Source organism: Nanorana parkeri, unplaced genomic scaffold (assembly GCF_000935625.1).
Source record: "Nanorana parkeri isolate BGI_ZX_2015 unplaced genomic scaffold, ASM93562v1 scaffold1288, whole genome shotgun sequence".
Classification (NCBI taxonomy): Eukaryota; Metazoa; Chordata; class Amphibia; order Anura; family Dicroglossidae; genus Nanorana; species Nanorana parkeri.
In genome coordinates, this window is record NW_017307556.1 from 143,464 (window position 1) to 154,921 (window position 11,458).

Below are 11,458 nucleotides of genomic sequence, written 5' to 3' on the forward strand. Positions count from 1 at the left end.
CCCCCCCCCCCTTGTGAATGAGTAAGGGGTACTTGTACCCCTACCCATTCACTGAAGGGTTAAATCAAATATTAAGTCACAAGACTTTTGATAAAATCCTTTATTTGAAGAAAACCAAACATGCCGTTTTTGACTATTCCTTTAATATATAAAAAAAGGCTCCATTGATGTAATCCTGCGTCAATCATGAAGCTGGGGATTTTTTGTGTTTTGTAGTATTATGATGTTTCACCTGCATTCCTTACAGTGATTGGACCTTGATTAGTGGTCGTGGTTCTCGTAGTCATGAAATGGTTAGTGCCGTGTTTTCCAAAATCATAGAAGGTGGATATCACCAGCACTCAGTCAAAAGCATACAATCTTTTGCTTGTTTATTGAAGAAACATGTCACAAGTGTCTATATGCTGACATTTCGGGGCCACGCAGAGTCCTTTCTTCAAAGCGACATAGTGAGGTCAGAAAGGGGTTCCATAGCCTAGCACTGGGCTGCTGTAGGGAGGACAGGTAGGAGGTAGAAATTATTGATTGGCTGAGAAAGGTCATGAGTGGTCCATGCCAGGACAAAAGAAGAAAATGGGCACAAATAATATAGTGTGCATAGAAAAGCAATAGCTAGAGGCACAACATAGTATAAAAATGCAATAGGGACATTGACACAGATTTAACAGGTAACTGGAAAAAGGAAGTGAAATACAAAATCGATACAGAGCAGCAACAGAAGCAACATCAGATTAAAAGACAGGAAGATCGTTATGTCATAGTGGTTGATATGATCAGAGAACAAGGAGAGGAGTATAGAGATTACTGTCTAAGGAGTTTTGTGGCTCAAGAATGGAAACCAATGCAAGGGGAGGGAGAAGAAGACCTCCAACTAAGACCTGCAGCTAAAGTGAAAAAAGGTGGCAGAAGTTAAAACAAGAGGAAGTAACTGTGAAAGATGCATAAACAAAGAAACCTGTGATTGACCGAAGCATGCAGGCTGTCACTGCTGACCTCAATATCTGAAATTTCTAGTTGCCTGACTGTTTTTCTGATACGTTTTTATTGATAATATAGAGCGAGTCAAGAGATGGGCAACAAAAAAGATGAAAGGTCTGAGGGATAAAACATATTGGGGGAGACTGCAGGAATTAATATGTACAATCTTGAGGAAATTGACTGTATACTGTATGTATATTGAAATTTCTTTCCTGCGTTTTTGCCACTACACTTGACTTAAAAGTCAGGTAAAAAGCTTTATCCCACTCCCCCTCCAATATTGAATACCCCAGTTCTCGTTCCCATTTCCTGATATAATAAGGGTGGGCCAGTAACACATGCATTAGCAAAATGTGATACACTCTTGAAACAACATGCTTACTCCCTGCTGTATTCAGGCAGACATCTTCAAATAATGTTATATTCCTAAATATCCCACCTTGTGACTGGAGATAGAAATAAAACTGTTTATGTTATGTTGTAGGTACTGATACCGCTTTCCAATGCTTAAAAACCCCAAAGGGAGCAAATCAACTATGGTAAGCACTCCAGAGGCATTGACAGCCTGTATTATAGGTGAGGGCCTTAATGTTTCCCACTTCAAGAACCTTCTGTTCTCAATGTCTTGTGGTAATTAGTTGGCCCACATAGGAGGAAACCTGATGTTTTAGAACCATTACATTTCACACTTTCAATGTTACTTTCAATGTAACTAAAGGGGACACATTCCAAATGTGTGGCCTCTTTGAGGGCCTAATCCAAGGTAAAGAAGTCAGCAGCATTGGCACGCTAGATTATTCAATATTTACCCAGAGCTCGTACTGCGATGGGGAAAACCAATGCACCATCTGATTAAGAACTGTCGCCTTAAAATATAACTCCATGTGCGGCAGCCCCACTCCACCATCTAACTTTTGTTCAACCAAGATACCATATCTGTCATGCTGCTGAAGACCCCCATATATATTGGAGAAGGAGTGTCCGTAACCTGCGAAAAAATTGACAAGGGACCCTCTTCGGTACCATCTGGAATACGTAAAGAAATCAGGGGAGTACATCCATTTTAAATAATGTCATCTTCCCTACACAAGAATGTTTGCGTTGATTCCAAATGTGGTAGGTAATTAGGCCATACACTTTCTTTAAGTCTGCGGGTATGTACACACCCAAATACCTAGGGGCATCTGATGTCCAGCAAAAGGGAACACTAGAATTTAGAAATTCATGTTCCCCCTGAGCCAGAGAGACATCAAGACATTGTAATTTACTGGCATTTTCCTAATAATTATTCAGTTGGCCAAATGTATTTAGTTCCCGCAATGACAATAGACACAGAGAAAGCCCACAACTTTGCGATTGGTGAATAAGAGACATCGTTTTGGTAGTGTTGTCCCTGGCCTCACGTCCAGGGACAAACCCTACCTGTTCTGGATGGATCAAGGAAACCAAAACCTTTGCATAAATTTTAAGATCAATGTTTATCAAAGAGATAGGCCTTTAGCTCACAAACTGTGTGGGCTCATCCGGGCTCCTTAGATATAAGAGTAATATATGCTTCTTGACTCTTGTGGAAATTCACAAGTACCACAGATTACTTTAAAAGTGGTACGCAGAATCAGTGCCAATTCCTCTTTAAAATGCTTATAAAAAGCCACTGTGAACCCATCTGGACCAAGAGCATTGAGAGTATTGCCTTTACAATTTGCTGATGCATAAAGGGTATACCCAGTGATTCATTTACACCTGGCCCCATCATGGGTAGGGCTGTCTGCTTTATATATTCTACTCAAGAAGAATATTCCTCCTTTTCTCCCCTATTGCTTTTCAAATGATTTAAATTTTAGAGATCTGTGTAGAATCTATAAAAAGGTCCTGCAATCTGCTCAAAGGAATGAACCATCCCTTGTTCTGGACACTGTATTTTAGATATGTATTTCTGCACTCATCGAACATGCTAACAACCTACTACTTTATTACCAAATATACATTTTGCTTGTTGAGAGCAATCTTTATGATGTTAATATGGCACATGTACAGTAGTTTTTGATGTAATTCTCTATTCTGAATGTGTTTTATTATTATTCATTGAGGAAACAAGTAGATTGTCCAGTAAAAAACTAATTGTTTTCTTCTTTATCCTGTATCTATTTTTCCTTCATACAGAAACATTACCTTTTTAACTGGAAGCAAGGCAAGACAATGATTGTGAAACCTCAGCAATATTTTAATTCTCAGCTAAAACTAATATATGTTCTTGTAGATACTAATAAAACTACTAAGCTGTACATTTAATTTGTTGATGGAAGATGTATTATTTAAAGAAGAGATATTTTGCTTAAATTACCCATTTATTTATCTGAGGAATCCTAACAGGAAAATCCTGTCTCTAAACTACCCCCACCCCCACACCATGAAGTATCAGTTGCCCCACTGCATTTTTAGTATTGTAAAACCATTTAAAAGATAGCAGTAAAATGGCACTTACTAATAGTGGAAGTAGCATGTAGCTGAACCAGGCTATTGAATGAATGAGAATATGAAGTATATGTCAGGGCAAAAAAAAATCAAGTACATATCTGCAATGCATGGCACATTTCATCATTTTGTTTTTGAAAAACACTGCACAATGCACTGTACAGAAAAATACTTGTTGATCTTGCAAGAAATCCAGTAAGATCCCAACTTACTGTAGTGAGCTGAACACTATGCTTCCGCTGCATTGAAATCCTGGACAGTGTTGGCAGTCCTGCTTGAGTCCCTTGCTGGACTAAAGAACACTCTCCTCATATGTTATGGAGAGAACTGGGGCAGGGCTGACAGCACTGCTTGAAATTTCAGCACAAAAGTAGCAGCATTGTCAGCTCACTACAATAAGTTAGGAGCTCAATGTATTTCTGGCAGGATCAATAGGTATTTGTTGGTACTTGCAGTGTTTTTAAAGAGAAAACAATGGTGAGACTTGTATTTATTTTATAGAAATAATTTTTTAAATTGTATTTGCCCAGTTATATACTTTAATAGTAGAGTTTCAACCAAATTGTAGTAGTATATGACGTTTTTAAATTCTCCAATTTAACTTTCACAACATTGCCTGTGCTAGAGAAATGTAGTAATCAAAGTAGGCATGCCTTTTGTTAAGTTAAAAAAGAACAACCTGACCAGGTCCCATTAAATTTAAAGTGACCATGTTCATTTTCTCCTAATACTTAACTTTGCTGTCACCTCAATGCCTATGACAAATCATTTATTATATCACATAGAGAAAATATCCTTTTATAGCACACTATCTCTTTTGTTATCTTTTCACACATCTGTTGCCGGTATTAATGTACCATATAAACCTCTTACAGTTTTTCAGCCTCTTGGCAAGTTAATTCTCTTTTATGAGATACACATCTACACTATTGATTTTCTGTTCTGCCGTCTCTTTCTACTTCCTAGGTGGTTGGCGAGTGGCGGTTTAGTCGGATCCACTGTGATATCTTTGTCACCCTTGATGTTATGATGTGTACAGCAAGTATCCTTAATCTCTGTGCCATCAGCATTGACAGGTAAGAGATTGAAATTCTGTATGAACAGGTTTAACTTTCTGCATTGTGCATGTCATTTAAAAAAGAACACTTACTACTGACACTTACCAAAGTTCTGAAAATGTAATTATCAAGCATATTTCGTAATTCAAGATGTGTCTTGTTTAATAGTACATTTTCTTCGGTAGATCTATTAAATCTATGAGATGCCCTTCAAATCTTTGTACTTTTTGTCTAGAGTCTATTGTATCTTCAGTGTATTGTATTTTGAAGATGTTAGTGACAAGTGGTCTTTAATGTAATGCATATTTTAACATTCTAGAGGAACAAAGATTGATATAAAGAGATGAATATAATGGTAAGGGTCAAAGCACCAGAAAGTAATTTTTCAGTATTACTTAGATGCTGACAAATGAAATTACAGTCATGTGAAAAAATTAGGTACACCCTATGGAAATTGTTGACTTTTCAACATATTTGAACACAAAAACATTAGTCCAATTATTCAAACATTGCCTACCGATAAAGTTGATATACTTGAACAGTAACAGAAGGCAATTTTGCCTTTTCATTTATTTACTCAACAACATATCAATAGATGTACAGTATTTGTGTGCTGTGGGAAAATAAAGTATACTCTTAGCATCAAAAACTGGTATTGCCCCCTGTAGCAGCAATGACTTCTTGCAGGCATTTTGTATAACTGCCTACCAGTGACTGACCATTTTTTGACCACTCGGCTAGTTAAAATGACTTCAGATGTTTTGGGGGTTGCAATGTGAATCAAATCAAGGCTCAGACCAGGGCAGTCCATAACCCTCTATATCTTCATTTTTAGCCATTCCTTAGTGGATTTAATAGTGTTTTTTACTGTGTTTTAGATTATTATATTGTTAAAAGAATAATTTCTGCTTCAACCTTTGGTCAGATTACCTCAAATTCTCATTAAGCACACATTGATATGATGTAGAATGTATAATCTACTTGATGCCTGTGAGTAAGGATGGGCTGCATGTCCGAGTCGACCATAGGTTCGACTCGAACATTGCATGTTCTAGCGTTCGCCGAACGCCGAACATTATGGGATGTCCGCGGTCTGTTCGACCCCGGCACATCCCACAATGCACTGTGCCGTCCGAAAAGGTAATTGGCTACAGTCCTGCACCTGACCGCAGGTCAGGTGCAAGACTGTGCCAATCAGGGCTCAGTACAAATGTAGAGCCATGATTGGGCAGAGTCACGATGACTCTGCCCAATCATGTCTCACAGCTAAGTCCCTGCAGCACACTATATAAGGCTGCTGACACCGCGGCCCCATGTAGTGTGCTGTAGGAGATAGAGAGGGTTCTAGTATAGTTAGTTACAGTCAGCAGATAGATAGAGAGTTATAGATAGTTATAGAGAGTTATAATAGACTTATAAATGTAATTTGCTCAAGTATATCACCCTGATCTGAAGGCACTATATGAATCAAGATCTAATGTTTGCCTGTTGAAATATATTGAAACATATACATAAAATATCAACAATTTCCATGGGAATTCCCAGAGGGCTCTAGATTACAATCTCGGCATCTTCCTGGTGTACTTACCTGCCAAGAATATTATTAAGGAGTCTCCCGCTTCATGCTGTATTTTGTGTTAGTTTATAGCTAGAAAGAAAGATGCACAGGTGAATTATATGGTAGAAAGCTGTTTTACCTGCCAAAGAATATGGATTTCTTTCCATCTAGTTCTGAAATTACCATAGCTCTTTCACAGTATAGAAAGGCAGATGACACCTCTGTTACAGCCATAGACTGTAAAAGGAATACAGTGACATACTCTCACCATTTACAGCACATTAACTGGCTAGTGATAGAGCATCCACAGATTTGTGAGATCATCCCCCTGTTCTTACACAGTTACATAGTAACTTTTAGGGGTCTATTCACAAAGCTGCCGAAGGATCTGGCCGTAGCTTCGGCCGATCCTTCGGCTAGCTTCGGCCCCAGGACCCCTTCGGTTTCACAGAATCGAAGGGGTGCTGTACAGGGTATTCACAATAGCTGGTACAGCTCCCGATCGTGGTCGAGCGGCTCGGCTGAGCCGTGCTGAAAGCCGTAGCTGGCCGAGCGGCCGGCCGACAGCCTGCTTCTGACAGCTGGGCGGAGCCAGCCGGGATCTTACGGCTGGCAACTATTGGGTGGAGCTAGCTGTCACTGCTAGCTCCGCACAATCGTTTTCTATTTACTTTTTTTACTTTTTTCACTCTTTTTCTATCCTGCTCGACCCCTCTGAGGGACTGAGCAGAACAGCCGAGACGAATGCCGCTCAGCGGCATTCGGCTATTCACTCACTGCTGTTCGGCATCTTTAAGAATAGCCCGAACAGCAGTGAGAAGCCTGCCGGAGGTTCGGCTCAGCCGATCCAGATGTTGGATCGGCTGAGTCGAACTCCTTCTGCACTTCGGGTTGGCCTGAGCATGTTCGGCCGACCCGAAGCCACTCGAGGCAAGCCGATGTATGGCTGATTTCAGCAGATGTATGGCTGATTTCAGCAGATGTACGGCTGAAATCAGCCGTACCAGCCTGAAGTGAATAGCCGAACAGTGTTTGGCTCACTTCACTTCAGATCGGTCATTCACTCGGCTGCCCTCGGCAGCTTCGTGAATAGACCCCCTAGTCTTCATAGTCTTCTGCTATAAGTATATTTCTTGCCAGAACATTTGCATTCAGCACACTTGATTGACCCTAGTCCTTACTCCTCTCTCTTCCAGTGAGTGCTTATGGATTTATTTAAGAGGCTGATACGAATTTAAATTCAGGTACTTACACCAGTCGCATAGAAAATAAATGTAATAATTTATGTATTAATGTCTACAGACTTGCCCACAGTTTATGCAGGTGCTGCCATACAATCATTAGGAAATAAGAATCTTAACCAGCACACCTTGTTATAGTAATAGTCTTGTCTTTTATTTACATAAATCAACACGATTCACAAGCTTTGGCTTTTGATGCATGTTGCTATATAATAAATGTAAAAGAAAAAATGATTTTTTGGTAAATGCCAAGAATTGACATTTTTACCAAGAAGCCTTTAAAGTGTTACAAAGCCCTTTGGTGCAGTTACTCTTATACTGAAGTTTTCCCTGCACTCAGTGTAGCATGCAACTGCACAATATAATTTTTTTCATTTCAGTTATAAATGCCTATGATGGTAAGTTATAAAGAGCTCCACATATTAAAGTGACACTATACTCAGGCATTAAATCTTAAAAATGCATTTAAGTACTTTAACTTTTAACAAAAATGTAGCTTATTTTTGCACCACTCAGCTGTAGATTATCAAATCATCTCTGAATTCATGCTTACACTGTCCTTCCTCTTGGAGCGTGGCTACTTTTGTTCCCCATGGTCCCTGTGTGTGTTGTAAAGTAGCCACCACTCCAAGTTCCCTTCCGTGATGGACTACAATCTCACATTTAGTTTACTAATTGGTACTCCATCACAGGAGCGATCTTGGAGCGGGGACTACTTTACAACACACACAGGGACCATGGGGAACAAAAGTAGTCACCCTACATAGGGAAGCACCAATTCAGAGATGATTTGAGGCTCTACAGCCAAGTGATACACAAATAAGGTACAGTATTGTTAATAGCCAAGGTATTTGAATATATGTTTAAGATTTAACTCCTGCGTTTAGTGTCACTTTAATGAAAAAGGTTTTTACAATATTTTTTTGAATTGTATGGCAAGTACTTTACAGGGTTTATCACATAGTACATTATGATTTATGTAATGGTAATATACTGTGTATGGATGTCTCATCTAGGTAGGCATCGTACAGTTTTATTCTTTATATGTATTAATATTTATTGGTTAGAGGATGATACCTACTGATGGGTGATAGTAGTAAAGGTTAACTTGAGGGAGAAAGTAAACGTGGTATATAAGATAACTGTAGCAATGAAGCAAACACAGATCCTGAGGAATGAAGCGTGATGTTACTGCTCCAAGCCTGTGAGAAAATCCCCCGCCTCTTTTTGTTCTTTTGTTCCTCCCCACCCTTCCCATTTATCTTCCCCCCTTCCCTTACACCTTTATTCCCCTCAGAGGTGTTTTCTTATTCAGCTTCTGATCTTTTGTAGATACATATAAATTGAAAAAAAACATATCAAATATGTTTATTCTTACCTATGCGCTTAGTTAGAGTTGTTTTTATTGGTGGTTAATTTTTTAAGTTTTCAAGATTTTCAAATACATTTTAGGATGTTGGGAGTTTTTTTGTTATTGATAGAATGTTTCAATGTGCATTGAACTTTGTGTTGGGATATGCAATTACAACTTTATATTAGTTTGAGTATTATGTAGCGTGTCAAGTAGTGTGACTTGATTTTATGGTTTATGTGGTATGTATCCCTTAAAGACTTAAGCTGCATTGATTATAAACTGCAAAAAGGAGCTTTTCCTCCCTGCTCCTTCTATCTCTGTGATCAAGCCTGTATTGGATGAAAATTGGTGGTCCTAGGCAGGGCTGCAGTATTCTATGTCTAGGTTTATTAAGTTAGATGTGATCTGACGTCATCAGTATATGCCTTCCTTCATTTCTACCACTCTTGAAGAAGGCATAATTTGACAAATCTCATAGGGTGGGAGGAGATAGTGACATCACCATGATATAAGAATTGCTTAGCCATTTTTTCACTGGTCACTTACACTAAGGACACTGATAAACTGGATGCGGGCTAACTTTTCAGTTTTAGCATTTATTTACATAACTTTATGTTTTATGGTGTTTATGTATATGTCATTTAAGCTGTGTATGGTATAATCGTTTCATGCTGATAATGAACTCTTTATTATAACATATTACAAGGAGGTAGTATTAGTACAGCGTTTAGTTTTGTTTTATACGTAGTTAGAGGGTTTATTAATAGGGAACACTGGGAATGCATTTAAATATTTCACTATATTATCATAAAAAATCATAAGCTGAATTTATACTTTCAGGTGCAGTAGTTAGAAGTAGGTTAGGGTGGAGATATATGAAATATATGACTTGTATTTGCATTGCTGTAGAGCAGTGACCCTTCAGACCTCCTGCTCTGTTAATAATAATATTTATATATAACACCAGGCTTTTGTTTCAAAAATAAATTGTGCCTAGCATGGGTCTCTCCTAAGAACATTAGCCAGTTTTGAAGGTATGTCAGATCCTTCTATGCCTTACATTCATGAAAAAGGTGTGGAAACATCGGGTTTGGCTTTTTGCTGTGAGCAGCTTCGCAAAAATCCCTTCTCAGAGTGTAAAAATGATACATTGCCATTAAAATAAATGTGATTTCTGAATAAAAGTGACTCTAAATTCAATCCATCATTTTCAAGAATGGTAAGATGGGGGTTTTCTTAAATTCTATCTAAACCCAAAACCAAAAATTTAATATATTTCAACTTAAACATCCATAAATGAGGGTACCTAATTACATTTATTTTTATTAGACTTTTTTTTTTACCTTGCAATGTTCACATAACAAACTTACTGTCCCTCCATGTCTACACTCACTTCTCCATGATATCTATGGAGCAATGACATAATAATAGCCATAGCAGTCCTTACAGTTGATATGGGGCCTGGAAGTGGAAGAGGGCCATATTAGGGAGGCTGTTGAGGAAAATAAACATAGAACATATGTGTGTATGTAATGGTAAGGGTTAGAGAGGTTGCTATGGGTACCCTGACCCTGTACCCCCTACAATGTTTCCAGTCAAGAAGAGCTGACATCAGAAGTACAGGTGGAATCTTCAGGATCAGTGCTGTCAATAGCCACAAGTCCTTCTTTCTCGTCAGGCTTAGCAGTTAGCAGTATTTCTTTAGCTGTCTTAGCAGCTAAACAAATCTAGCTCATCCTAATTAGCCTTGAAATTAACCCTGCATGGTTAGCATATTCTTCCCCAGGCTGTAAAATAAGAGTTTTTCCTCATATAAGGAAGATAGGACAGCTGAGCTTTCTAGTTGTGCAAAAGTTTTAAGAAGTTTGTATTAGGGTAAGTAAGTACGGTAATTGCGTGCCGAAGCATTACCAATAATGAAATATTTTACACTGGGGCCCTGAAAATTAAGATTCTGAGAAAGACATAGGAGCCAATGAGAATAAAATAGTAAGCTGTAAAATTAAGTTACAAATAATTTTTCCCCTGCTACTCCTACTACTATCCAGTTCTTCCCTCACAACAGATCTCTTGATACCTATCCCTGAAATGTTATTAAAAACAACAGTATTATCAAGTGACTCTGCCAAGTGCCACTGAGAGACTTTGATGGGTGGCCCAATCAAAATTTTGCTATGGGGTCCCAAAATCTTGAGTTACACACCTGTGATGAAGGGAGCCCTGGTTGCCACACAGGATAGACTTCAGTCATGTCTTCGTTTGTTTATCTCCATTATATAGTGGATTTATGGAGCTAGTAGTTTACAAAAGAGATATACAGTATATTACGAACCTGGTCTGGGAGACTGGATGGTTGAGGAGGCTTCCCTTGCACCTCGTGTCTAAAAGCCTTTGAGGATGGTGACAGAGGCCAGGCAGACACCGAGTGGCACGAGTGCCAGTAGTTATGAAACCGTGCAAGTAGAAGGGTAATCCAGAATTCAAAGTCGAGGCAAGCCGAGGTCAAAATCCAGGAGGTCAGTTGCAGTACCGAAGAAAGAGGCAGAAGAATAATCAAAACAGTCCAGGGTCAAAAAGGCAGGCGGCAGTCAAGGCAGGTAGTTGAGGCAGGAACGGGTCAAAATCCAGGCAACGGCAATCTAATATTCAAGACAGGAAACAGGAGACACAACACAGACAGGAGCTGATAAGACAATCCAGCAAGTAAGTGACAGGCTGGCTTGGTTTAAATAGGGAAGTGAACTAATCAATTATGTCACTTCCTGTGCGCCTTTGGCACATTTTTCTTAGAACA

General features: G+C 38.9%; 1 protein-coding gene across 3 annotated transcripts in view; it reads left to right on the forward strand.

Annotated features, from left to right (window-relative positions):
- DRD2 (dopamine receptor D2) overlaps nucleotides 1-11,458 on the forward strand; it is a 107,331-nt gene that overhangs the window by 38,231 nt on the left and 57,642 nt on the right. For all 3 annotated transcript variants that reach the window (XM_018569106.1, XM_018569105.1, XM_018569104.1), the window contains exon 2: nucleotides 4,420-4,529. In XM_018569106.1, the coding sequence (XP_018424608.1) occupies nucleotides 4,420-4,529 (110 nt within the window). The remainder of the gene's footprint in view (nucleotides 1-4,419; nucleotides 4,530-11,458) is intronic.